Genomic DNA, 24823 nt, shown 5'->3' with positions numbered 1-24823 from the left:
CTTGTCCCAAGTGCCTCTCCAGTGACATGCCAGCAGGGCAGGGGGCACAGGGGCACTGCAGGCAGCCCTGGGTGTCCCAGAGCCTCTCCTGCCCCGGCTCCTCCCTGCAGAGTGGGGCTCTCCTGGGGCATTTCTCCGTCCATTTAACTTCTCCTTCCTCCCTCTCCGAGTTCCTCTCGGCTCTCCTGGCTCAGGTCTGTGTTTTCACTTCACGTTTTCTTTCCCCTCTGCTTGGATGGGTTTGGGCTGTATTTGGAGGCTGCTTTGCTCCTGTCACACACGATCTGCATCCACATTCTTCCCACTTTCCCTGGCATCCCTGTTTTCCCTTTTTCCTCCCAAGTCCTGGCAGTGCAGTCACTTTACCATCATTAACACAGAGGGAGGAGATGTGGATTTTCTTCTGGATTCTCCCTCTGACCCAAGGTTTTCTTGGCAACTCTGGTTTAATACGAGGACCCTTCACAAGTGTTGGATTTCCTGGGAATTCCATCGAGGGTGTTGGGATTTTGTACTTATGTTTAATGCTGGTGCAGAACTCGAGGTTTGCTGTGTTTGGGATCCAGGCCTGGTTTCAAGGAGCAGCTCCAAGAGCTTCTAGAGCTCCTTCCTTCATCCCCATCCCTGGCAGTGCCCAAGGCCAGGCTGGACACTGGGGCTGGAGCAGCCTGGGACAGTGGGAGGTGTCCCTGCCATGGCAGGGCTGGCACTGCAGGGGCTCTGGGGTCCCTTCCCACCCAACCCATTCCAGGATCCCCTGATTGCAATCCTGGCCTTTTCAGGGAAGTTTTTTTCCCAGGAAAAAGCGGCTCCTTTTTCCCAAAGGCCCTTGTGAGCATCCCTGGGCGTGTGCCAGCCGTTCCTCCTGGCCCGAGGGATGCAGGTGGCAGCAGGCCAGGCAGGAGGAATGTGATCTGTCATCCCGGCACGTGGGCATGAATCGGCAGCCCCAGAGATCCAGCGCTCCGGCCTGGAGCCTGCCGGGTGGAGTCATGAGACAGGCACAGGGCTGGGATCCTCTGAGTCATCCTGGGAGAAATCTGTTCCCGGCTCCAGAGCCCGTAGGAAGCGGAGGGAGCAGCTGGGAGCCGTGGAGCCCATCCCAGGGAGGGTGCTGGGGTGTGCGGGGAGGAGCAGGGCTGGGGGCAGCTCCCCCAGCTGCGATTTGCTGCCTTTCACCATAAAAGGGGAAATTCTCCTTTCACACCTCGTGCCGAGCGTGTGTGAGTCTGCAGGGAGTGGGAGAAGGGAACATCCGAGGAGGGAAGGCTGGAGAGGGTGTGGCCGTGAGGGAAAGGAGGTGGAGATCTCGTGTCCATGGGGACATGGGATGGGGCTGCAGGGATGTGGGGCTGGAGATGGGATGTGGGGACAGAGATGGGATGGGGCTGCAGGGATGTGGGGCTGGAGATGGGATGGGGTTGCAGGGATGTGGGGATGGGGCTGCAGGGATGTGGGGCTGGAGTTGGGATGAGGCTGCAGGGATGTGGGTCTGGAGTTGGGATGGGGCTGCAGGGATGTGGGTCTGGAGTTGGGATGGGGCTGCAGGGATGTGGGGCTGGAGATGGGATGTGGGAACAGAGATGGGATGGGGCTGCAGGGATGTGGGGCTGGAGATGGGATGTGGGGCCGGAGATGGGATGGGGCTGCAGGGATGTGGGGCTGGAGTTGGGATGAGGCTGCAGGGATGTGAGTCTGGAGATGGGATGGGGCTGCAGGGATGTGGGGCTGGAGATGGGATGGGGCTGCAGGGATGTGGGGCTGATGTCCTGACTAAGGAGGCAGTTCCAGTTTGAGAGGTGAAGTTCCAATCTGTGTCCCAGTGGAAGCACTGGATGCAGCTCCAGGAGGATCCATAGCCTTGTGGAGTTACAAAAACAAACAAAAAACTGCCAGACTAAAGAGCCCCCCCACCCCAAACCAGTCCCAGTTCCTCCTGGTGTTGTCAGCCCATGGAATTGTTCAGGATTTGACCCCAAGTTCCTGGGAATGCTGCAGGGCACAGCAGCTGGCAGCCCACCTGGCATGGTGGGGAACCCCGAATGGGGGGGAAGGGAAGGATGGATGGGGGCCAGGACAGAATTCCCAGTGGGAAGGGAGGGAAGGGATCGTGTCCTGCCCCGCAGGCAGGGGGTGAGGAGGGACCTGTGCTCCCTGGGGATTTGCTGAGATGTCCTGGGAGCAGTGCCAGCCTGGGGCCTGTCCCATCCAGGGCAAGGCTGCTGTGGGATTTGCAGCTCTTGGTCCAGATGGAGACTGCCAGGCTCCAAGTAAATCCCGGGATTTACCAGGGTTTCCTGGCTGAGACGGGGCGGGAGCGGTGCTGGGATGGGCATGGGGGGGAGTGAACGTGGATGGGGTCAGCCAGGGACCCCTGGGAGGGGACAGGACCCTGCTGTGGCCACAGGGCAGGGACATGGATGCATGGAATGGTTTGGGTGGGAAGGGACCCCAGAGCCCCTGCAGTGCCAGCCCTGCCATGGCAGGGACACCTCCCACTGTCCCAGGCTGCTCCAGCCCCAGTGTCCAGCCTGGCCTGGGGCACTGCCAGGGATGCAGGGGCAGCCCCAGCTGCTCTGGGCACCCTGTGCCAGGGCCTGCCCACCCTCCTGGGATGCTGGAGATCCAAAAAAAGGGGGAAGGAGACCTCGGGGTGTGCTGAGGGCTGGGTGACATTGTTCAGACCTTGGGGTGTGCTGAGGGCTGGGTGACATTGTTCAGAGCTCGGGGTGTGCTGAGGGCTGGGTGACATTGTTCAGACCTTGGGGTGTGCTGAGGGCTGGGTGACATTGTTCAGAGCTCGGGGTGTGCTGAGGGCTGGGTGACATTGTTCAGACCTTGGGGTGTGCTGAGGGCTGGGTGACATTGTTCAGAGCTCAGGGTGTGCTGAGGGCTGGGTGACATTGTTCAGAGCTCGGGGGGAGCTCACCTGGCTGCAGCTGCTCCACCTGCCCCCACGTGAAGCTCTTGTGCTTCTCTGTTCCCTTGGGTGTTTTTAATGGAATCATGGAATTGTTTGGGGTGGAAAATCCCTCGGGGCTCATCCAGTCCAACTGTTCCCCAGCACTGCCAAGGCCACCACTGACCCTGTCCCCAAGTGCCACATCCACATGGCTCTGAAATCCCAACAGGGATGGGCACTGCAGAGCTCCCTGGGCAGCCCCTGCCAAGGCCTGAGCCCCTTTCCATGGGGAAATTCCTGCTGATTCCCCCCTGAGCTGCCCTGGCCCAGCCTGAGGCCGTTCCCTCTGCTCCTGTCCCTGTTCCCGGCTGTGCCCTCCTGGCAGGGACTTGTGCAGAGCCACCAGGGCCCCCTGAGCCTCCTTTGCTCCAGGCTCAGCCCCTGCCCAGCTCCCTCAGCCCTCCTGGGGCTCCATTCCCTGCCCAGCTCCATTCCCTGGCAATGTCCAGGCGGTTCTGCTGCCTCTGTTGCCCCAGGCTCAGGAAGGACCCAGGCCCTTGAAGGTGCCAAATTCTGTTTAGGGATCATTCCTGCAGCACCAGGTGCCAGTGCTGGGAGCAGAGCTGAGGCTTTGGCACACAGGAATTCCCGGGATAACCCAGGGTAAGTCCTCCTGAGCTATTCCAAGCTTGTCTGGGGGACCGTGGCACCAGCCAGGCTGGGAGAGCTGGGGGTGCTCACCTGGAGAGGAGAAGGATCCAGGGAGAGCTTCCAGCACTTTCCAGGGCCTGAAGGGGCTCCAGGAGAGCTGCAGAGGGGCTGGGGACAAGGCCTGCAGGGACAGCACCCAGGGAATGGCTTCCCTCTTGCAGCCATCCCATTGTCTGTCCCTGAAGTCATTTCAATGGGATTATTGCACGTTATTTTCCTTGGCTCTGCTGCTTCATCCCAGCCCACGAGGGCTTTGGGGTTCATGGAATTTTCCGAGCACTGGGGTGGCTGGAAAGGAGTGACAGAAAAAGGGGGACAAGGTGGGAATGTCACCGTGCACCACCCCAAAAGCAAAATCCCATCTCCTGGCCCTGGCTTTGGGCAAAAGGAGGATGAAGAAGGGGCTCTGGAGGAGCAGGGAGGGTTGGGAGCTGCTCACAGCTCTTGGATCTTTTCCCAGAAATGTTTGGTGGAAAATGTGGACTCTTCTCCCTGGGTCTGGAGCGAGAGACAGGGAGGTGCTGGGCTCATCCCAGCTCCTGCTCCAGTCTGGGATGGGTGGGAAGGAGGCAGTGGGGAGGTGCTGGGCTCATCCCAGCTCCTGCTCCAGTCTGGGATGGGTGGAAGGAGGCAGTGGGGAGGTGCTGGGCTCATCCAGTGCGGTTCCAGTGCTCCTTGTCTCGTTCTGGACAGATCTGGGGCATTTTTCCCACTTCCCAGTTGATGCAGTTATTGCCATCAGGAGCCTCCGTGTCCTCCCTCGCTCTGGTGTCCACCCAGAAGCCCTGGGCAGGGGCTGTGCCTGTGTCCCAAGCCCCATCACCCTGGAATGCCCTTGGCCCCGCTGTTTTCCCGGAGCCTTTGGGGTCAGTGCTGGTTCCCGTTCCCGTCGGGATCGCCCCGTGCCTGCAGCGCTCCCAGCAGGCCTGGCATGTGTCTGTGGGATTTATCCCAGCCCTGGCTTTGTCCCAGCCCCGTGTGCCCACGCAGGGGTCATCCCCAGGGCTCTGGGGTCATCCCCAGGGCTCTGGGATCATGCCCAGGGCTCTGGCATCATTCCTGCCTCCGGGAATGTCGCTCCTGCCCTGGGACGGGGCGCGGGAGGGTCCCTCCCGTCCTGCCTCCCCCGAGCTCTGTGCATCCAAACCAGCCTTACTCCTTAATCCATGTCCAAGTTTGGAATGCTTGCAGCGTGTTTGCCCCGTTTCCTGGCTGTTAGCCCGTGGTTTTGGGGCTTTTAGGTGTTTTTTTGCTGGGACTGGTGTGTCTGGAACCAGCTGTGCTGCTGAAATCCCCGGGGGGACGGGGTCAGCACGGACATCACTCAATCTTCCTGAAAATCCAGGCAGGACAGGAAGCTGACGTTGGAGAAAGTGTTTGAATTTTTGGTGTTTCTGTCAAATTTATCGTTAATTCCCATTTTTTTTGGTGTTTTTCAATAGTTTGTTACTCATTTTCCCCTGACCTTTGCCCCATGTCTGACTTGGTTTTACCCGTATGTCATCTTGGTGGTTTGGGGTTGTTTATTTTATTGTTGAACTCTTTTAATGGTTGTTTTTTTGTCCAGCTTGGTAAATCCCAAGATGGTTTGGCTGAACGGGGGGTCAGTCACTTGTTGAGGGTTTGGAAAAACCTAAACCTACGCCAGAGATGGGATTTATTTGGGTCAAATTCCAAGTGCTTTTTCTGGGAAATCAGGGTTTTGCTGTGGGGGAAGTGAAGCAGTTTGGGGCAGAGGGGTGGCTGTGCCCGAGCACCTGGGACAGTGGGAGGTATCCCTGCCATGGCAGGGGTGGCACTGCAGGGGCTCTGAGGTCCTTTCCCACCCAACCCATTCCAGAATTCCACAATTCTCAGTTTTTCTGGCAGAGCAGCAGCAGAGATGAGTGTTTGCTCTCTCAGGTCTGAGCTGTCATTCCAAGGCTGGAAGCTCCATGTGTGGAATGTGCCAGGCACATCCATGAGGAGCACTCCTGCTCCAGCTGGATTCTCCTCTGCTCCCCAGGACAGGGAATTCATCTTCCTTACTCCACTGAGGCTTTCCTGTCTTCTTCAAAGTCAAAGTGATTCAAGGATTTCAGTTGAGTTTTTTAAGGAAACAGGAGATTTTAGGCTGGTGGAGGTGGAGGAGCTCCTTGAGTCTCATGGGAGCCCGTGGAGTGTTCCGGCCGTGTCCTCTGCTGCCCGGGATCCCCTCCAGGGCGGCTCCCAGGTGTGTGAGGGCCCAGCCCCTGCCCGGCTCTGTTGGCTTTGGGTGGAGGAGCAGAGCAGTGTTTCCTTCTGGGAAGGATCCCACGGGGCTGTGATTCCCAGTCCTGCCCATCAAACAGAGCCTCTGCCCCTGGCCCAGCTCTGGGTGTGCCTCGGGGTCAGGGAGTCCTGGAATGGGTTGGGTGGGAAGGGACCCCAGAGCCCCTGCAGTGCCAGCCCTGCCATGGCAGGGACACCTCCCACTGTCCCAGGCTGCTCCAGCCCCAGTGTCCAGCCTGGCCTGGGGCACTGCCAGGGATGCAGGGGCAGCCCCAGCTGCTCTGGCAATTCCAGCCCAGCCAGGAATTCCTCATTGCCAAGATCCCATCCCTGGCTGCCCTCTGGCACTGGGAGCCATTCCCTGGGTGCTGTCCCTGCAGGCCTTGGCCCCAGCCCCTCTGCACCTGGCAAACTGAATTCTCCAAGAACTTCCACTAAAATGGGGAATTTTGAGTCATGTTTTGTATTGATTTCTTCCCAATATCCCATCTACATCTCCCCTCTTCAGACCCCTGGGATAAGCTGGGAAGGGCCCCATGTCCTGCTGGTCTCCAGGAGTCAGGGTCAGGCTGGGAGCAGCTCCAGGGACAGGTCTGCAGGTGAATCCTGGAACTTCCTGAGCTGGAAGGGAGCACAGGGATCACAGCTCCAGCTCCTGGCCCTGCACAGACACCCCAGCAATCCCAGGGAGGGGATTGCATCCCTGGGAGGGGAGCTCTGGCAGCCCCGGGGCCGTGCCCAGCACCCTCTGGGGCAGAACCACTCGGCTCCGTGACCTTGGGACTCATCCCAGCCTGTTCCAGCCTTCCCAGATAATCCATGTGGGGGGATGAGGTGGGTTTGGGGGAGCTGGGTGTTGGTGGGGTGCATTGGGAGCAGAAGCTGCTGGGAATGTGCTAATCCCAGGAATCCCTGGCAAGGCTCAGAGCTGGCAGCACTCCCTGGTGCTTCCATTCCCATCTCCCTGCTCACTCCCTAGGATCAGAGGGAGAGGAGCTGCTCCAGGTCACTGGGACCACGGCTGGACCCTCTGGGGTGGTGTGCCATGGGGTTTGGGGCATGGACATTCCCAGGGATGAGCATTCCCAAGCCTGGGCAGAGCAAGGCTCCTCTCCAGGCTGTGGGGTCAGGCTGAGGGACAGCTCCAGGCTCTGGGGCTGCAGGTGCTCCATGGGAGCTGTACCTGCTTCAGAAAATTCCCCGGTTCTCTGGGAAATGCCAATGAGGAAGCTGAGGGCTCCAGGGCAGGATCATTTCCCCATCCCAGAGCTGTCTGTGGTCAGTGGGGTTTCAGTTCCCCTTGGATTCAGCCTCTTCCTCCTTCTGCACCCTCTGCTGTTCCTGCTGCCCCAGGAGAGGCAGATCCCTGGTGGGGGCCCTCCCTCATGGAGGGGATTCCCTTCTGCAGCACAGATCCTGTGAGGAGCCCTGAGGGAGCTGGGCAGGGGCTGAGCCTGGAGCAAAGGAGGCTCAGGGGGCCCTGGTGGCTCTGCACAAGTCCCTGCCAGGAGGGCACAGCCGGGAACAGGGACAGGAGCAGAGGGAACGGCCTCAGGCTGGGCCAGGGCAGGGTCTCAGGGTGGATTTGGGGAATTCCCTCCTGGAAAGGGCTGTGCAGCCCTTGAACAGGGCCGGAGTGCCCATCCCTGCAGGGATTTCAGAGCCGTGTGGATGTGACATTTGGGGACATGCACAGTGGTGTTCTCGGGGAATTCTCACAGTTCCCTCATTGATGGGACATTTCCTCCCCTGTCAGTTCTGGTGGCTCTGGCTCTGCCGAGCCCAGCTGAGGCCCCTGTGGAAGCTGACCCCATTCCCACTTCTCCATTCCTGCCCCGTGGTTCCCGTCCCCGTCCCTGTCCCTCCCTGCAGGGCTCCCCCCGGCTGTGCCACGCTCCGCCCCGCAGCCGCCGCCTGTGTGGGACACAGGGAACAAAAGCTCCTTCTGCCCTGTGGGAGATGTTGATGCTGGCAGAGGCTGGGTGGAAATGATCCCTGCAGGGTCAAGACAAACTGAGGCAGGGCTTGGATCATTCCCTGGGCCCTGGCAGCATGGAGCAGGGAGGGACTTGGGCACCCACGTGTGATCCGTGAGGGGCAGCCCTGGCTGGGATTTGGGTTTGGGGTTTCCCTCTGTCCTTGGCTGCTCTGCAGGGAATTGCCCAGCATGGACAGGAACAAGGCTGGCACTGAGGTCTTTTGTCCTGGAGCTTGGAGCTGCTCTCTGCCTGTGGCTGGATCCTGTCCCGCTGTCCCTCTGTGTCCCTTTGCCAGTTGGGAACAGCTCTGCCCTGGAGCCAGCCTGGGAGAGCTGGGAATGTTCACCTGGAGGGGAGGAGGATCCAGGGAGAGCTCAGAGCCCCTGTCAGGGCCTGCAGGGGCTCCAGGAGCACTGCAGAGGGGCTGGGGCCAAGGCCTGCAGGGACAGCACCCAGGGAATGGCTGCCAGTGCCAGAGGGCAGCCAGGGATGGGATCTTGGCAATGAGGAATTCCTGGCTGGGCTGGAAGTGCCAGAGCAGCTGGGACTGCCCCTGCATCCCTGGAATGTCCAAGGAAAGGCTGGACACTGGGGCTGGAGCAGCCTGGGACAGTGGGAGGTGTCCCTGCCATGGCAGGGCTGGCACTGCAGGGGCTCTGGGGTCCCTTCCCACCCAACCATTTTGTAATTCCCACATATTTTTCCTACAGGGCAGGAGGGGCCATGGGAGCAGCTGGGGCTGTTTTTAGGCCGTGGGTTAATGTTGGCATCCCCATAATTATCACCCAGGGTGCCAGTGGAGCTGGGAATGGCTCCCCCGGGAAGCGGCTGGAATTTGGCATCAGGTAAAAATAGCAGAGGTTCCTCCCCAAAATGCTTTTAGCAGCTCTGGCCACGGGACCATGGCTGGACACTGGGATCCTCCTCCTGGGGGAGCTGAGCCACAGCACCCACCTGGCTCCAGGTCCTGGAATCAAGGAGGCATGGAATGGGTTGGGTGGGAAGGGACCCCAGAGCCCCTGCAGTGCCAGCCCTGCCATGGCAGGGACACCTCCCCCTGTCCCAGGCTGCTCCAGCCCCAGTGTCCAGCCTGGCCTGGGGCACTGCCAGGGATGCAGGGGCAGCCCCAGCTGCTCTGGCAATCCCAGCCCAGCCAGGAATTCCTCATTGCCAAGATCCCATCCCTGGCTGCCCTCTGGCACTGGGAGCCATTCCCTGGGTGCTGTCCCTGCAGGCCTTGGCCCCAGTCCCTCTGCAGCTCTCCTGGAGGCCCTCCTGGACATTCTCCCCCCAGCTGGGTGTCGCTGTCACCTGGCTGCTCTTGGTGGAACCCCGGAGCATGAGAGGTCCAAAGGGACCTTCAGGGGTCACCTGGGATTCCTTAAAGCAGCTCCTGGGCCCTCACAGCTTCCAGTTTTCCTGGAGGGCTCCTCCAAAGGGACCTCTGGCTCCTGCCCCGTGTGGGTGGTGGTTTGAGGTGGTTTGAGGTGGTTTGAGGGCTCGTGGGGCCGTGTCCCCAGGACTGATGGAAGCCCTTCCTGCTGCAGCCGTGGCTGTGTGAACGGTGGCAGCTGCAGGCCGTGTCCATGTCCCGCTGCCAGGATCGCTCGGGGCCGCTGGCGCTTTCCTGCGCCGAGCTCTCGGAAGCAGGCGGGGTTTTTAAAATTTAATTACTTCCTCTTCTGCCTTAATGTTTCCAAAGATAAACACAGCTCTCCCTTGGAACGGGGTCAGGGAACAGCTGGGCTCTGCCCAGGCTGTGCCGAGCCCGCTCCCAGGCACAGCTTTGGGAGGTGGTGGGGATCTCCCAGGATCTGACCCTGTCGGGACAGCAGGGATTCCATGCCGGGCTGCTCCCTCTTCACTGACCGCTCCTGCATCCTGGGATCTGCCCTGGGGCACGGGCTGAGTGCCATCCCAAAAGTGCTGGCTGTGGGCAGGATCCAAGTGGATCTTCCTGCAGGATCTGGGGCGGTGGGAGAGCGGAGAGCCCCACGTTCCACAGGCTCCCGGGATTTTCCAGCTGTGTTCTGTGCCAGGGATTTGCCAGCGTTTCTGATCCCTGGGAGTCTGCACCCCAGCTCCTGGCAGGGCACCTGGGCTGTGTGCAGAGAGAGAAGGCTCTCTCCAGCATTTCTCCTGAATTTGGGGGGGATTCGGGAGAGGTTGAGAGGGACTGGGAGGAGGTTTGAGGAATAATGACATCCCGGAACAGGACTGGTGTGAGCCAGGGTGGGGGGATCAGCACTGACCCCTCCATCACCTGCCTCATTTCAGCTTCCTAAGACACCCTCATCCTGAGCCTGCCAAAGCCATTGCTCCCTGAATTCCATAGGGAATGGGAGCTCCCTGGAAGTGCCATGCTGGGAGTGTCCCCAGGTCCAGCTCCCCGCGCTGGCCGGGCCGTGACTCCCCCTGCTGCTGCTCCAGGGTGTTGTAACTGGGAGTGAGCGACCCCGGGCTGGAGGGCTTTGCCTCCCGTGGGAAGCGTTCCGTGGCTGGAGGGAGTTTTTCCAGCCTGGAATTGCATGCAGACAGTTTGTTTCCTCACCCAGCTCTGTGTCCCAGGCTGTGGGTGATCCTTATCTTCCCTGGGTGATCCTTATCTTCCCTGTGTCCAGTGGGTCAAGCACATCCTCAGGCATCACTGAGGTGACCATTAAACAGGGAGTGAGGCCCTTATTCCTAAGTTTTTCCCTTTTTTTAGCTGCATTCAGGACAGGAATTGCTGTTCCAGGTGTGACTGGGGGAGACTTTTGCCCTAAATCCCCTCCAAATCCCTTTGGCCAAGCCAGAGGTGTCCCTGTCACCCTGCTCCTGCAGAGTTCCTGCTGTCTGGGAAGGGCTGTGTCCTTCCCAAGCTCCTTGTCCCATGGGATTGCACTAAAACATGGAGAGAACCATGAATGGGAAATTATTCCTTGGGATTTTGCATGTCCCGTTCTGGGGGCACAGAGGCCATGGCACAGGAGGATGTGGCCTTGGGGACAGCTGGAGGGGACACTGGGGGTCTGGTAAGTGCCACTTCAGGAAGAATTTGTCCATGGAAAAGGTTGTCCAGCACTGGAACAGGGATTCCATTGCCCAGGGAGCTTTGCAGTGCCCATCCCTGGAGGTGTCCAAGGGATTCCTGGAGGTGGCACTCAGGGCTCTGGGCTGGGGACAGGGTGGGCATTGGGCACAGTGGGACTTGATGATCCCAGAGGACTTTTCCAGCCTCAGGGATGCTGGGATTGGCACAGGGAGCTGCCAGCACCTGCCCTTGGTGCTGGTGGGGACAGGGCTGTCCCATCCCATGCTGGTGGCCAGGGCTGGGACAGGGGCTGTGTGCTCTCCCTGGGCTGGGTGGGCTTTCCTGGCCGCCCCAGCCCCACAAACAGCCCCTTTGTTCCCTCCATAGAAAGGCCATTCTCGGGGACACGTCACAGGGAACAGTGGCTCCTTTGTCCCCACAGCAGACACTCGGGTGTTGTTCTGGGTGGGCTTGGGGGCGGGGGGCTGCAGGGCTAGGCTGGGATGGGATGGGCTGGGATGGCTCATCCCTGTCTGTGCCTTATTCCTGCTCTTTGGGAGGGAGGCAGGAGCTGATGGCCAGGGCTGGAATAGCCCAGCTCCCCACTCAGGTGATGGTTCCTGGTGAGCAGAGGGGTGAAGGATGGGCTGGTTGTCCTCAGGTTGGTGTGACATGTGCAAGAATCATGGATTGGTTTGGTGGGAAGGGATGTCAAACCCCATCCAGTGACACCACTGCCATGGCAGGGACACCTTCCACTGTCCCAGAGTGCCCAATGCCCCTGAAGGGGCTCCAGGAGAGCTGCAGAGGGACTGGGGCCAAGGCCTGCAGGGACAGCACCCAGGGAATGGCTCCCAGTGCCAGAGGGCAGCCAGGGATGGGATCTTGGCAATGAGGAATTCCTGGCTGGGCTGGAATTGCCAGAGCAGCTGGGGCTGCCCCTGCATCCCTGGCAGTGCCCCAGGCCAGGCTGGACACTGGGGCTGGAGCAGCCTGGGACAGTGGGAGGTGTCCCTGCCATGGCAGGGCTGGCACTGCAGGGGCTCTGGGGTCCCTTCCCACCCAAACCATTCCAGGATTGTGCTGGAGATGTGGGAAAGGGGCTGCAGCTCCTGGACGTGACAGGAGGTGGTCCCAGGGGTTTGGGGCTGGGCCAGGATGGGATGGGATGGCATAGGATGGGATGTCACCATCCCAGGCCATCACCCCCTGGTGTGGCACACAGCCTGTGCCTGTCTGGGACTCCTGGCAGCTGCAGGCTCACCGTGTTCCCACAGGCTTTTCCTGCCTCCGGAGCTTCCTGCCCGCTGCCGGTGCCACGCGGGGCAGGTGCTGCAGCCGGGCCTGGCCCGGGCCCAGCTCCTGGGCTCTGCCAATCCCGGATCCTGGGGAATTCCCGGGGGAGCTGCTGCAGCCCCGGTGCCAGGCTTTGATCCCGCCCTGGCCCCCCTGGTGTGTCCCAGCAGCTGAATGGGGCAGGTTTGGTCCTTGGGCCCACCTGGGCTGGCAGCGGCTGCTGGTGACAAATCCCACGGGCTCCATCAGCGTGGGAATGGCCTGACAGGGCTTCCCTGGGGACAGGGCTGTTCTCTCCTGACACCGTGGATTCATGGAGTCAGGTTGGGAAAGCTCTTCCAGACCATTGAATCCAACTGTTCCCAGCACTGCCAAGGCCACCGCTGGCCCTGTCCCCAGGTGCAACATCCGCATGGCTTTGAAATCCCTGCAGGGATGGGGACCCCACCACTGCCCTGGGCAGCTGTGCCAGGGCTGCCCAGCCCTTTCCAGGAGGGAATGCCCCAAAATCCCCCCTGAGGCTGCCCTGGCCCAGCCTGAGGCCGTTCCCTCTGCTCCTGTCCCTGTTCCCGGCTGTGCCCTCCTGGCAGGGCCTTGTGCAGAGCCACCAGGGCCCCCTGAGCCTCCTTTGCTCCAGGCTCAGCCCCTGCCCAGCTCCCTCAGCCCTCCTGGGGCTCCAGCCCCCTCCCAGCTCCATTCCCTGGACACTCCAGCCCCTCCAGGGCTCTCCTGGCAGGAGGGGCCCGGAGCTGCCCCAGGATTCCAGGGGGTCCCAGGGCAGGCCCAGCACAGGGCACAGTCCCTGCCCTGGGGCCGTGCCCACGCTGGGGCTGCCACAGCCCAGGGCCCATCGGCCCCCCGGGCCCACGTTCCAGCCTGGCAGTGCCCTCCCTGCTCTGACTGTGTGCCAGGCCCTGGCAGGAGCCACCCCTCAGTGCACAGGTAGGGCAGAGTGTGACTGCAGGATCAGGGAGTCCCAGAGTTGGTTGGGTGGGAAGGGCCCTCAGAGCCCCTGCAGTGCCAGCCCTGCCATGGCAGGGACACCTCCCCCTGTCCCAGGCTGCTCCAGCCCCAGTGTCCAGCCTGGCCTGGGTGCTCCCAGGGATGCAGGGGCAGGGGCTGCTGGCAGGGCTCCCCACTGTGTTGGTTGGTGCTGGTTGATGCAATCGCTCCCAGGGCTTGCAGGACATTTCCCAATCCCTGTTTGGTGCTGCCCCAGGGATCCGTGGCTCTTTCCTCATTCTGAGAACTCCATCAATGCCCTGCACTGGGCTGGGCTGGGCTGGGCCTCGTTTGCCTGTGCTGGAGCAGCCCTGGGCTGGGCTGGGGTCAGAGCTCGGCTCTGAGTGCCCTCAGCAGCAGCTCCGGGTCCTGGCAGGTTGTGTGGCCTCGTGCCTGCTCTGTCCCTGCCTTTGCAGGAGCCGCCTCCGGGCAGGGCTTTGGAGCACCAAGGATTTTCTGGTGCTGTAAAGCTGCTGGATTTATAAATAATTCCTGCAGCAAGAAGCTCTTGGAAGCCTCAGCTGATGCTTCCAGCAGGGATGAGGCTGCCCCTGAACCTGGGGGAGCTGGAGAATCATTAATGGTGTGAAATGAATGTTTCTGGAATAATTTAAGGTTTCTGAAGGTACTGGATGTTTCCAAAGTGATTCCACACTCTCCTGGCTGGACATCACCTCCAGGTTGGAGCCTGGGGGGAAGGAGGGCTGGAACAGCTCTGGCTCCTTTGGGGAGGGCTTGGAATCATGGAATAGTTTGGGATGGAAGGGACCTTAAGTCTCATCCAGTTCCATGGCAGGGACACCTCCCACTGTCCCAGGCTGCTCCAGCCCCAGTGCCCAGCCTGCCCTTGGGCACTGCCAGGGATGCAGGGGCAGCCCCAGCTGCTCTGGTGACCTGTGCCTGCTCCAGCTCTGAGCTGTGTTGTCTGAACTTTGTGCTCCCCTGGATGATTTCATTCTGAATTTCCAAGGTTCAGGGGTGTGGGAGTCGTGTCCCAGCCTGCAGAGGAGCCGTTCCTGGGGGCTGGCCTGACCAGTGGTCCCGTGCTGGTGGTGAAACACCTCCAGTCACCTGGGAGTGGAGAGTGTCAGGTGTGAGGGCTGGGACAGGGCTTGTTCCAGACAAGCTCCTTTGCCTCAAATCCCTGTGAAAATTCCCTTCTCTCTCTCTGTTGTATATAGCTCCTCAGGAAAAGGAGACTCAGGGCTGCCCCCATCGCTCTCTGCAGCTCCTGAAAGGTGCCTGTGCTCAGCTGCCCTTGGGCTCTTTCTCCAGCAGCACTGACACAGCCAGAGCACACAGCCTCGAGCTGTGCCAAGGGAAATTCAGGCTGGAGAGCAGGAAAAAGCTTTTCCAGCAAGGGGGATAAAGTTCTGCAATGGCTGCCCGGGGAGGTGGTGCAGTCCCCAGCCCTGGGTGTGTTTGACAGCCTGGATGTGGCACTGGGTGCCAGGGCTGGACTCCATGGCCTTGAAGGTCTCTCCCAAGCCAGGGATTCTGTGATTCTGTGGATTCTGTGAATTGTGTGAATTCTGTGAAAGGGCTGCAGCAGCTGCTGCAGGGTGGTTCCCTGCCCACGCCCCGTGGCTGCTCTGGAGCAGGACCTGCCTGTGGGGCTGGCATGGGCTGGAGCTGCCGTGCTCTACTCGTGAATCGCCCGGGATTTTCCAGGGAGGATGGGCACCTCCTGCAGGCCCCGGGAGCGCCCCAGGCTGGGAGGCCGAGGCCTGGCGGGTGTGTGTGCGGGGCTGAGGTGCAGCTCCTCTTGTCCCACCACTCAGGGCACACGGGGGACGCGCCCGCGTGTCCGTGACCCCGTCCGGAGCCGTTCCCGGCAGTGTCCGGCCGTGTTCCCGGCGTGCCAGCGCTCCCAGCCGGGCTCATCCGGTGCCGTGCCTCAGCCCCGTGTTTAACCTCTGCGCTTATTTAGAATTTCCTGTATCACAACAACATCCCGTGACCTTCCAGCGCGGCCCGGGGCGGGGCCGGGCTCCCCAGGTGTCCCCCAGGAGCCGCAGGAAGGACGGAGCAGCAGCTGCCTGCGGGCCGAGGTTCACAGGCACACGTGCATTCCCAGGGATCTCCAGCTTTCCCAGGGATCTCGGTTGGGATGGCAGGAGAATGGATGGGGCAGGTCCAGCTCTCCTGGGCAGGAAGGGACGCGCCCATCCCGCAGCCCCGATACGGAGCTGAATGCTGGGAAGTGGGAAAGCTGGGATCAGGCTGCCCCAGCAGCAGCTGAGGGAAGTGCTGGGTTCCTGAGTCAGGCTGTTGGTGACAGTCCCTGAAATCAGGATGTACCTGCTTGCAGCTGGCTGAAGGTGGCAGCTCCTGGCTCTGGGAAAGCCCTGGGAGCTGAGGTTCCCATTGTTCTCAGCAGCCCTTGGAATGATTTGTGTTTGTGTTGAGGATGATGAGCCTGAGACCCCCCAGCCCTGGGCTGAGCCCCAGCGTGGGCAGCAAGGAAGGGGGATCCTGCCCCTGAGGTGAGACCCACCTGCAGAGCTGCCCCAGCCCTGGGGACACAGCAGCAGCACCTGGAGCTGCTGGAGAGAGCCCAGAGGAGGCCCCGGAGCTGCTGCAGGGCTGGAGCCCCTCAGTTCCCAGGGAGCCAGGCTGGGAGAGCTGGGGGTGCTCCCCTGGAGAGGAGAAGGATCCAGGGAGAGCTCAGAGCCCCTGGCAGGGCCTGCAGGGGCTCCAGGAGAGCTGCAGAGGGGCTGGGGCCAAGGCCTGCAGGGACAGCACCCAGGGAATGGCTCCCAGTGCCAGAGGGCAGCCAGGGATGGGATCTTGGCAATGAGCAATTCCTGGCTGGGCTGGGATTGCCAGAGCAGCTGGGGCTGCCCCTGCATCCCTGGCAGTGCCCCAGGCCAGGCTGGACACTGGGGCTGGAGCAGCCTGGGACACTGGGAGGTGTCCCTGCCATGGCAGGGCTGGCACTGCAGGGGCTCTGGGGTCCCTGCCCACCCAACCCATTCCAGGATTTTGTGTCTTGTATCCTTTCCCCTTTAACTGAGGATACTGCAGCAAAGCTGTGGCAGGGCTGCATGTGGAGGGCACAGCTTGGAGCCATAATCCTGACGCGTGCATCTCAAGGGATTTTCCTGTCTGGAGCTTGAGCCGAGCCCTTGGCACTGGGAGCGGGCAGCCTATGGCCAGGGCTGGGAGCACTCGGGGCCAGGGCTGCTTCCAGGGGGACGTGGGGATGGAGCAGGGTCAGGAGCAGGGACGTGGTGACAGAGCAGGGCTGTGGTGACAGAGCAGGGCTGTGGTGTCACAGCACGTGGCCAGGCAGGATCTGGTTGACCCCATCCTTGTGGATATTTGGTGCCCAGTTTGGCTCCAGCCTTTCCATTTTGGGCCCAGGGCTATAAATGCCCCTTTCCCTTTCCCTTTCTCTCTCCCGGCTAAATCCAGCTGTGGCTGCTGGGCGGTGAGCAGGACCCTGGGGACTTGTCTGGGCTCCCAAAATAGCCCTTCCCCGGGGCTCCTCCTGCTTTCCCAGCCCCATTCCATGGCCAGGACCCGGCTCCTGGGATGGGCGAGGCCTCGGGTGGTCCCTGGAAATGGATAATCCCTCCCTCTGGAAGGGGCTGGAAGGAGCCCCCTCTCCCCACCGTGGGGCTGCCTGCCTTCGTGGCTGGGCCAGAATCCTTGTGATTTGTGATTCCCAGCTGGATCCAGGAGCAGCTCTGTCTCTGGAGCAGCGTGAGCAGTGTGGGAGCCCTTCCCAGCCTGGCAGGGTCTGTGACAGGAGCATTTGGTGGCACTGTCACCTCAGGCTGTCCCAGAGCCAGCTGCTCCTGGAGTGCCCACCTGCCCTGCTGAGCCTTTTCCAGGCTGTCCATGGGAAACAGCAGGATTTAGGGTCTGGAATGGTGTGGGCTGGGGGGGAGGTGAGGGTTTGGAGGGCTCCCAGTGCTCCATAAAGCCCCAGGGAAGCAGGAGCTGTCAGGAACCCAAAAGCAAACCCCGGGCAGGGCTGTCTGGGGAAGGGCCAGCGGGGAGGTGAGGAGCAGGGAGTGCAGCTCAGGCCGGAGGGTGCTGTCCATGTTGGGATCACAGGGAAGGAAGTTCTGCCTGGAGAGGGACCGGAGCTGCTGCTCCAGTACCACTCCCACCTCCAGAGAAGGCTCTGGGATTCCTTGGAATCTCTGCTGTTCCCTGCTGGAGTGGGCAGTGCTGCTCAGCCTGGAAGGGGCTGGGCTCTCTCCTGTGCTGCCCCATCCATGGAGAGCTGGAGCACCCCGGGGTTGTTCCAGCTGGGCATTCCCAGTGGGTGGGGGGTACCTGCTGCCCTCTAATCCCATCTTGTGTCCACAGGGAGCGGGGATGGACAGGGCCAGATCCTGCAGCGCTTCCCGGAGAAGGACTGGGAGGACAACCCCTTCCCACAAGGCATCGAGCTGGTGAGTGGCTGGGGACCCATGGGTGACACTGGGGGTGACACTGGGGGTGGCACTGGGACACATCCCACGGGGTCTGACTGGGGGGCCAGGAGGGAGCAGTTCCCTCCTGCCCTGGGTGCATCTCCAGCTGTGGAACTCTCCAGAAACGGTGGGATGGATCCAGCACAGGCTCCTCTCCTGGCCTCCTGCTACCCCTCCTCTTCTGGGATGCAGGAATGCCTCCTGGAGGAGCCATGGATGCAGCCTTAGTGTCCACAGCCCCCCAGGAGAATGGCCAGGCCTTTCAGCAATCACACAGAACTCACAGAATCACAGAATCCCTGGCTTGGGAGAGACCTTCAAGGCCATGGAGTCCAGCCCTGGCACCCAGTGCCACATCCAGGCTGTCAAACACACCCAGGGCTGGGGACTGCACCACCTCCCCGGGCAGCCATTGCAGAACTTTATCCCCCTTGCTGGAAAAGCTTTTTCCTGCTCTCCAGCCTGAATTTCCCTTGGCACAGCTCGAGGCTGTGTGCTCTGGCTGTGTCAGTGCTGCTGGAGAAAGAGCCCAAGGTGAGCACAGGCACCTTTCAGGAGCTGCAGAGAGCGATGGGGGCAGCCCTGAGTCTCCTTTGCTGCAGGCTGAGCACCCCCAGCTCCGGTTGCCCTGCCCAGGCTGGGTCCTAGGGCCAGGGCCTGGGTGTCCCCAGCCCTCCTGACATGGTCACCAGCTCTCGGGGTGCTCTGGGATCAGCTCAGAGCTGGGACATTCCCAGGATGGGGATCCTCCAGATCCTCCAGCTCATCCAGGAGGGTGGGATTGTTCCCCTCATGGCTGAACTGGAGTGGGAGCTCTTCCCAATCCCTGCCCTGTGCCCTGGAGCTCCAGGGACCCTGAGGGAGGAGCTGGAGCTCCATTCCAGTGAAAAGGCTGGGACAGACCTGCAGGCTGAGCCCTCTGGAAGCTGCTCCATTCCCCCTGGGGTTCATGGAATCACGGGTTTATTTGGGTTGGAAAATCCCTCCGAGCCCACTGAGTGCAATCAGTGGTGCCAGGGCCACCACTGCCCATGTCCCCGAGTGCCACATCCACATGGCTTTGAAACCCCTGCAGGGATGGGGACTCCAGCACTGCCCTGGCAGCTGTGCCAGGGATGGACGTCCTTTTAGGTGGGATCTTGGGAGGGAATTCCTGGCTGGGAGGGTGGGCAGGCCCTGGCACAGGGTGCCCAGAGCAGCTGTGGCAGTGCCCAAGGCCAGGCTGGACACTGGGGCTGGAGCACTTGTGACGGTGGGAGGTGTCCCTGCCCATCATCCCTGGGATCACTGGCTCCTCATCCCATTGTTACTGGGATCAGCAGTGTCCAGCTCCTCTTCCCATCACGTGTCCCCTAAAATTCCAGTGCAATTTGGGACCTTCCTGTGCTGTTTAATCTGAGGCAAAACCACGCATTTATTGTTATATTTACTTTTATTTTTCTGCTCCGAGTTTCCTGGTGTCTGCAGGGACTTGGGAACTGTCCCAAGCAGGAGCAAAGCTGCTTTTTTTTCCCAAGGGTCAAACTGTCCGGCCAAAAAATCCTTGGAATTTAAACAATTGGAGCCCTGTGCTGTTGGGAGGCAGGGGTGGCTCCAGGGCTTCCCACAAACTCTCAGAGTGTCCTGGGGGAGCAGCACGTGGGGCTGCTCCGAAGGCAGCTCGGGAAATCCGCGGGAGCCCGTCCCAGGGCTTGGGTGGGACATGTCCCTGCGCTCAGGGCTCATCTCCTTGACAGCTTTTTGGGGAAAGAAGCGTTCCCAGGGTGTGCAGGGAGCTGGGCTTTGGAGCTCCCGGCCGTGCACAGTGTCCAGCAGCAATTCCCAGCAGAAATATCTCATTGTAATGGATGGAGTTCCTCTGGGGACAGGCACAGAGTGTGGATAAGGCACCCTGGGAGCCTCTCCCTGCCGGCCCAGAGCTGTTTCTGCAGAGCCCCAGGAGCTGCCTGGTGGGGGCATTCCGTGGGGATGGCATTCCCAGGGTCTCTGCTGGACCAGGGGGATCCAGGTGGGAATGGAGATCCCTGTAAATCCAGGGGCTCCCTGTGCTCCAGTGGCTCTCAGGGCCATTCCCATTCTCCTTTTTGGATCCTTCCTTGGCACTGGGCTTTAGGACCTTCCATGCCATGATCCCACAGGTCTGCTGGACTCTGTGTGGGATTTTCCATGTCCTGAGGCAGCTCTGGGATGGTTTTGGCACCTGCTGGGTGTGTCCATGCCTCCAGACCTGCTCCACCTCTGCCAGCATTCCAGGGCATCCAGCAGCTTCCAGGGCCTGCAGGGGCTCCAGGAGAGCTGCAGAGGGGCTGGGGCCAAGGCCTGCAGGGACAGCACCCAGGGAATGGCTCCCAGTGCCAGAGGGCAGCCAGGGATGGGATCTTGGCAATGAGGAATTCCTGGCTGGGCTGGGATTGCCAGAGCAGCTGGGGCTGCCCCTGCATCCCTGGCAGTGCCCCAGGCCAGGCTGGACACTGGGGCTGGAGCAGCCTGGGACAGTGGGAGGTGTCCCTGCCATGGCAGGGCTGGCACTGCAGGGGCTCTGGGGTCCCTTCCCACCCAACCCATTCCAGGATTCCCTGATTCCATGATCCTGACCCAGCAGCTCTGTGTGCTCTGGGCTCCTCATTCCCACAGTGCCAGGAGATCGTGTGGGGCTGGGAGCGGTGAGGGGCAATTCCCACCTTGGGACAGTGACACCGGGACAGTGACACCGGGACAGTGACACCGTGTGCTCACCCCCATGTTCTGCTGAGCCAGACCTTCCCCTGTGCTCCCATGGGAGCCTGCAGGGGGCCCTGGGATGGAAGGGCCCCGGGATGGAGAAGCCCCAGGATGGAGGGGCTGTGGGTGTTGTTTTCCAGGGACACAGAATGTGGGAAGCAGCTCCTGGGGTGCTTTCTCCTCCCGTCCCTCCTGCTGCCACCCCAAGGATCCGGACAAAGCCCAGCTCTGTGGGCAGGACAGGAGGATCCGTGGGCGCTGTGAGCAGCTGGGAGACTCAGGTGGGATCCACCTTGGGCTCCTGAGGGAGCTGGGGCAGGACTCCTGAGCTCGCCAGGCCCTGGTGCCACGTTCTCCTCCCGGGGTTTGCTGTTCCCGTGTCCTCAGCGTGCCTCCAGCCCCGGGAGGAGCCGGGCTGGAAGGAGCCGGGCTGTCCCACACCAGGGAATTTTCCACGGCTCCTCAGCAGCCAATTGCAGCCCTGAGGAAATCGAGAAAATCCCCTGAGACTCGGGAAGCGGGGGGAGTCTGGAATTACCCCGGCCCTGGGAGGGGCTTTGGGAAGTGCCCGGGACTGGTGCAGTGAGATGGCACAGCTGCGCCTGTGTTTGTGCCAGGGGAGTGGTGCCACCTCCTGGAGCCACTCCAGAGCCCGTGTCCCACGTGTCCCCTTTCCTTGTGGGCTCTGTGTGGTGCTGGCATGGGGTGTCTGGCCCACGGTGGGATGGGGGCAGTGCAGAGTTTGGGGGGTCTCTGTGCCATGGGGGTCTGGGGGTGTGCAGAATTTGGGGTCTGTGTGCCATGGGGGCATTGCAGAGTTTGGGGTCTCTGTGCCATGGGTTCAGCACAGAGTTTGGGGTCTGTGTGCCATGAGGGTCTGAAACTGTGCAGAGTTTGGGGTCTCTGTGCCATGGGTTCAGCACAGAGTTTGGGGTCTGTGTGCCATGAGGGTCTGAAACTGTGCAGAGTTTGGGGTCTCTGTGCCATGGTGTCAGTGCAGAGTTTGGGGTCTGTGTGCCCTGGGGGGACCTTCCCCAGGATCTGGGGGCTCCTGCCTGGCTAGGTGTCCCATGGTGACCCCTCCCAGTCTGGGTCTCTCCAGGCAGCTCCTGCTGTCCCTGCAGACAGGAGGGGATATTGCTGGTCCTGCTTCCCTGCAAGGGGGATTTGGGAATTCCAGGAGCTGGCCCAGCAGGGTTGGCAGTTCCAGGAGCCCTGGGGCTCTGCCTGGTCTCTCCCAGCTCCTGGCCCATGGAGCTGCCATTCCCCCCAGGCTCGGTGTGCGCTGTGGGCCAGGGCTCAGGGCTGGATCCCTCAGTGTGGATGAGGGTGGCAGCCTGTGCTGAGCCCAGCCTGTGCTGAGCCCAGCCTGTGCTGAGCCCAGCCTGTCCCTCCCGCAGTTCTGCCAGCCCAGCGGGTGGCAGCTCTTCCCCGAGAGGAACCCCCCCACCTTCTTCGTGGCTGTGCTCACCGACATCAACTCGGAGCGGCACTACTGCGCCTGCTTCACCTTCTGGGAGGCCGTGGAGAGCCCGCAGGTACCCACACGGGGACACACACGGGGACACACACGTGGGGACACACGTGGGGACACACACGGGGACATGGGGACACACACGGGGACATGGGGACACACAGGGGGACACACATTGGGACACACACGGGGGCACAGATGGGGACATGGGGACGCACACAGGGACACGGGGACACACAGGGACACACATGGGGACACGGGCACACACAGGGACATGGGGACACGGAGGCACACAGGGACACGGGGACATAGGGGACATGGGGACAGGGGCTGGCGGCGCTGACGGGGGAGCATTCGGCTGCCTTTGGCACTGGCCAGGGGTTCCTGCCTTCCCTGTGCCACTGGAATCCATGGATGGATGGATGGGAAGGGTGGCCAGCAGTGCTGGTGGAGAAGCATTCAGTTGGATTTAGCTCTGGCCAGGGGTTCCTGCCTTCCCTGTGCCACTGGAATCCATGGATGGATGGATGGGAAGGGTGGCCAGCAGTGCTGGTGGAGAAGCATTCAGTTGGATTTAGCTCTGGCCAGGGGTTCCTGCCTTCCCTGTGCCACTGGAATCCATGGATGGATGGATGGGAAGGGTGGCCAGCAGTGCTGGTGGAGAAGCACCCAGCTGCTTTTGGCACTGGCCAGGGGTTCCTGCCTTCCCTGTGCCACAGGAATCGGGAGCTTGGCCCTGGGAGCTTGGGACAGGGAGGAGCATCCCTTAACTCCCAGCCCGGACTGGTTTGTGTCTCCGCAGCCCCAGAGCCATGGCAGGAACGGTGAGGGCGAGGAGGAGGAGGAGGAGGCCTCGTCCCTGGTGCAGCCTGCCCAGCTGTTCGCGCCCAAGAGCCTGGTGCTGGTGTCGCGGCTGGACCACGCCGAGGTGTTCCGGGTGAGTCAGGAGCAGGGGTGCTGCTCAGGGGGCAGGGCAGCTGTGCTGGGGAAGGCTCCCTCCCTGTGGGAGTGGGAACACGCTGGCACGGCCCCTGGGAGCCTGGCTCCATCCTGCCCTGCCCTTGGCACCCCGGAGCTGTGGGGCTGCAGCTGCTGCTGATCCCGGATGGCTGCGGGACACGGAGCAGCTGCCGGCCCCAATCCTGGGAACCCCTGAGGAACGGCCTGTTCCTGGGAGCACTGGCTGTGCCAGCTCTGCTGGCTCCAGAGGTGCTGCATTGTGTGCCTGGGGAGGCCTTGGGAGGGCTGGGTACGGATTGTATCCATGGGGATGGGCTGGGAGTGTCCAGCCTGGAGAAGGGAGGGCTCCAGGGAGAGCTCAGAGCCCCTGGCAGGGCCTGAAGGGGCTCCAAGGACTGGGGCCAAGGCCTGCAGGGACACAGGGAATGGCTCCCAGTGCCAGAGGGCAGCCAGGGATGGGATCTTGGCAATGAGGAATTCCTGGCTGGGCTGGAATTGCCAGAGCAGCTGGGGCTGCCCCTGCATCCCTGGCAGTGCCCCAGGCCAGGCTGGACACTGGGGCTGGAGCAGCCTGGGACAGTGGGAGGTGTCCCTGGCCTTGTGTGGTGTGGGAATTCTCTGAAATACGGGATCTGTTTTCCTAAGCCTGGGACAGCAGAGTGGGGTCCTGCCAAACACAAGCTGGGGCACCTGCAGAAAACAGGGTCCCCTCACTTGTTCCCAAGGACAGAGGTGTCCTGTCAGCTGCTCTCCTGGGACAGAAACAGTTCCCAGCTCCTCATTCCAGTGCCCAGGAATCTGAGCTTCATCTTCCCTCGTTATTCCAGCGGGCAGGGGTTTATCCTGCTCTTCCCTCATTATTCCACTGTGCCAGAGTCTGCCTGGCCTTGCTCTCCAAAGCCCAGGATTTGTGTTTTCCCTTTTCCTCAGTGGTTGGAATGCAGCGTCCCGAGGGTGCCTGCAACACAGATTCCTCAAACCCCTCATTCCCAGCTTGTCCTGGGGGCTGCCCTGTGCTGGTGCCCCCAGAGCTGGGACTGCTGTTGCTTCCCAGTTGGAATAGGGTGTTTTTGTGGGAAGGGACCTGCAGTGACCACCCAGGGCTGAGGCGTGTTGAGGCGTGCTGTGAACGGCACCACCCAAATTCTGGGCATCTCATCCAGCCCTCGCTGGGAAAGGATCTCCTGCCATGCCTTCCTTGGGGTTTGTGTGGGACTGGGGTGCTAGCAGGCTGGAGCAGAGCAGCTGCTCTGGTCACCTCTCTGCTGGAGCTTTGGAAAGCCCCTCGGTGCTGCTCCCATGGAGCTCTGGCCTTGGGGACACATCTCGGGCTCCAGTGGGGTCGGTGCAGGGATGGGGACATGCTCCTGGCTGGAATATCCCATCCCTGTGGACAAGGAAGACCTGGAGCTGGCATTGCCAGGGTGTGGCCAGGGACAAGCCCTGGGGGTGTCCCCAGCTGCCTGCACTGCTCATCCCTGCTCTGCTCCCCTCTCCAGAACAGCCTGGGGCTGATCTACACCATCTACGTGGACGGGCTGAGCGTGTCCCTGGAGAACGTCATTGGGAACCTGCTGACCTGCACCATCCCCATCACGGGGGGAGCACAGGTGGGCCTGGGGTTCTGCTGCCCCTCCCTGTCCTCGCTCTGTCCCCTCAGAGCCCAGCCCTGCTCCCCATGCCCAATTGGGCCCCGTGGGCAGGCCTGGCTCAGTGCCCCGCTGCCTTCCCGAGTGCTTCCGAGCACAAATCCCACTCAGATCCTCAATTAGCCAAGGAGCTCCTGCTGCAGCTTCTGTCCTGGCTCCTGCTGCCGTGGGAGGGAGCACCAGGGGCTTGACGTGGGTGCTGCTCAATCCATGCGAGCATTCCCTGGTCCGTGGGCACTGCTGGGGTCTGGCTCTGTGCTGAGCCCTGTGGGATCCCCCTGTGGACAGAGAGCTGCTCCAGAGCCAAGTGGTCACGGGCCATCTGTGAGAGCAGGGCTGGGACAGCTGCGGGGACACGGGCCAGCAGGGCCAGGACAGAGCCTGGAGCTCTCCTCAGGGCACTGGCCTGGTGCTGTGCCCATGTCTGTGCCAGGTT

At 61.6% G+C, this 24823-nt stretch overlaps 1 protein-coding gene across 4 annotated transcripts in view; it reads left to right on the top strand.

The window, feature by feature from the left end:
* The window catches only part of SBF1 (SET binding factor 1), a 63550-nt gene that overhangs the window by 10479 nt on the left and 28248 nt on the right, over positions 1-24823 (top strand). For all 4 annotated transcript variants that reach the window (XM_036400738.2, XM_036400741.2, XM_036400739.2 and 1 more), the window contains exons 2-5: positions 17477-17562; positions 21705-21842; positions 22581-22715; positions 24238-24348. In XM_036400738.2, coding sequence (XP_036256631.1) covers positions 17477-17562; positions 21705-21842; positions 22581-22715; positions 24238-24348 — 470 coding nt within the window. The remainder of the gene's footprint in view (positions 1-17476; positions 17563-21704; positions 21843-22580; positions 22716-24237; positions 24349-24823) is intronic.

Source organism: Molothrus ater, chromosome 5 (genome assembly GCF_012460135.2).
Source record: "Molothrus ater isolate BHLD 08-10-18 breed brown headed cowbird chromosome 5, BPBGC_Mater_1.1, whole genome shotgun sequence".
Lineage (NCBI taxonomy): Eukaryota > Metazoa > Chordata > Aves > Passeriformes > Icteridae > Molothrus > Molothrus ater.
The sequence above is the reverse complement of the archived record's forward strand: the minus strand, read 5'-3'. Positions and strand labels throughout refer to the sequence as shown.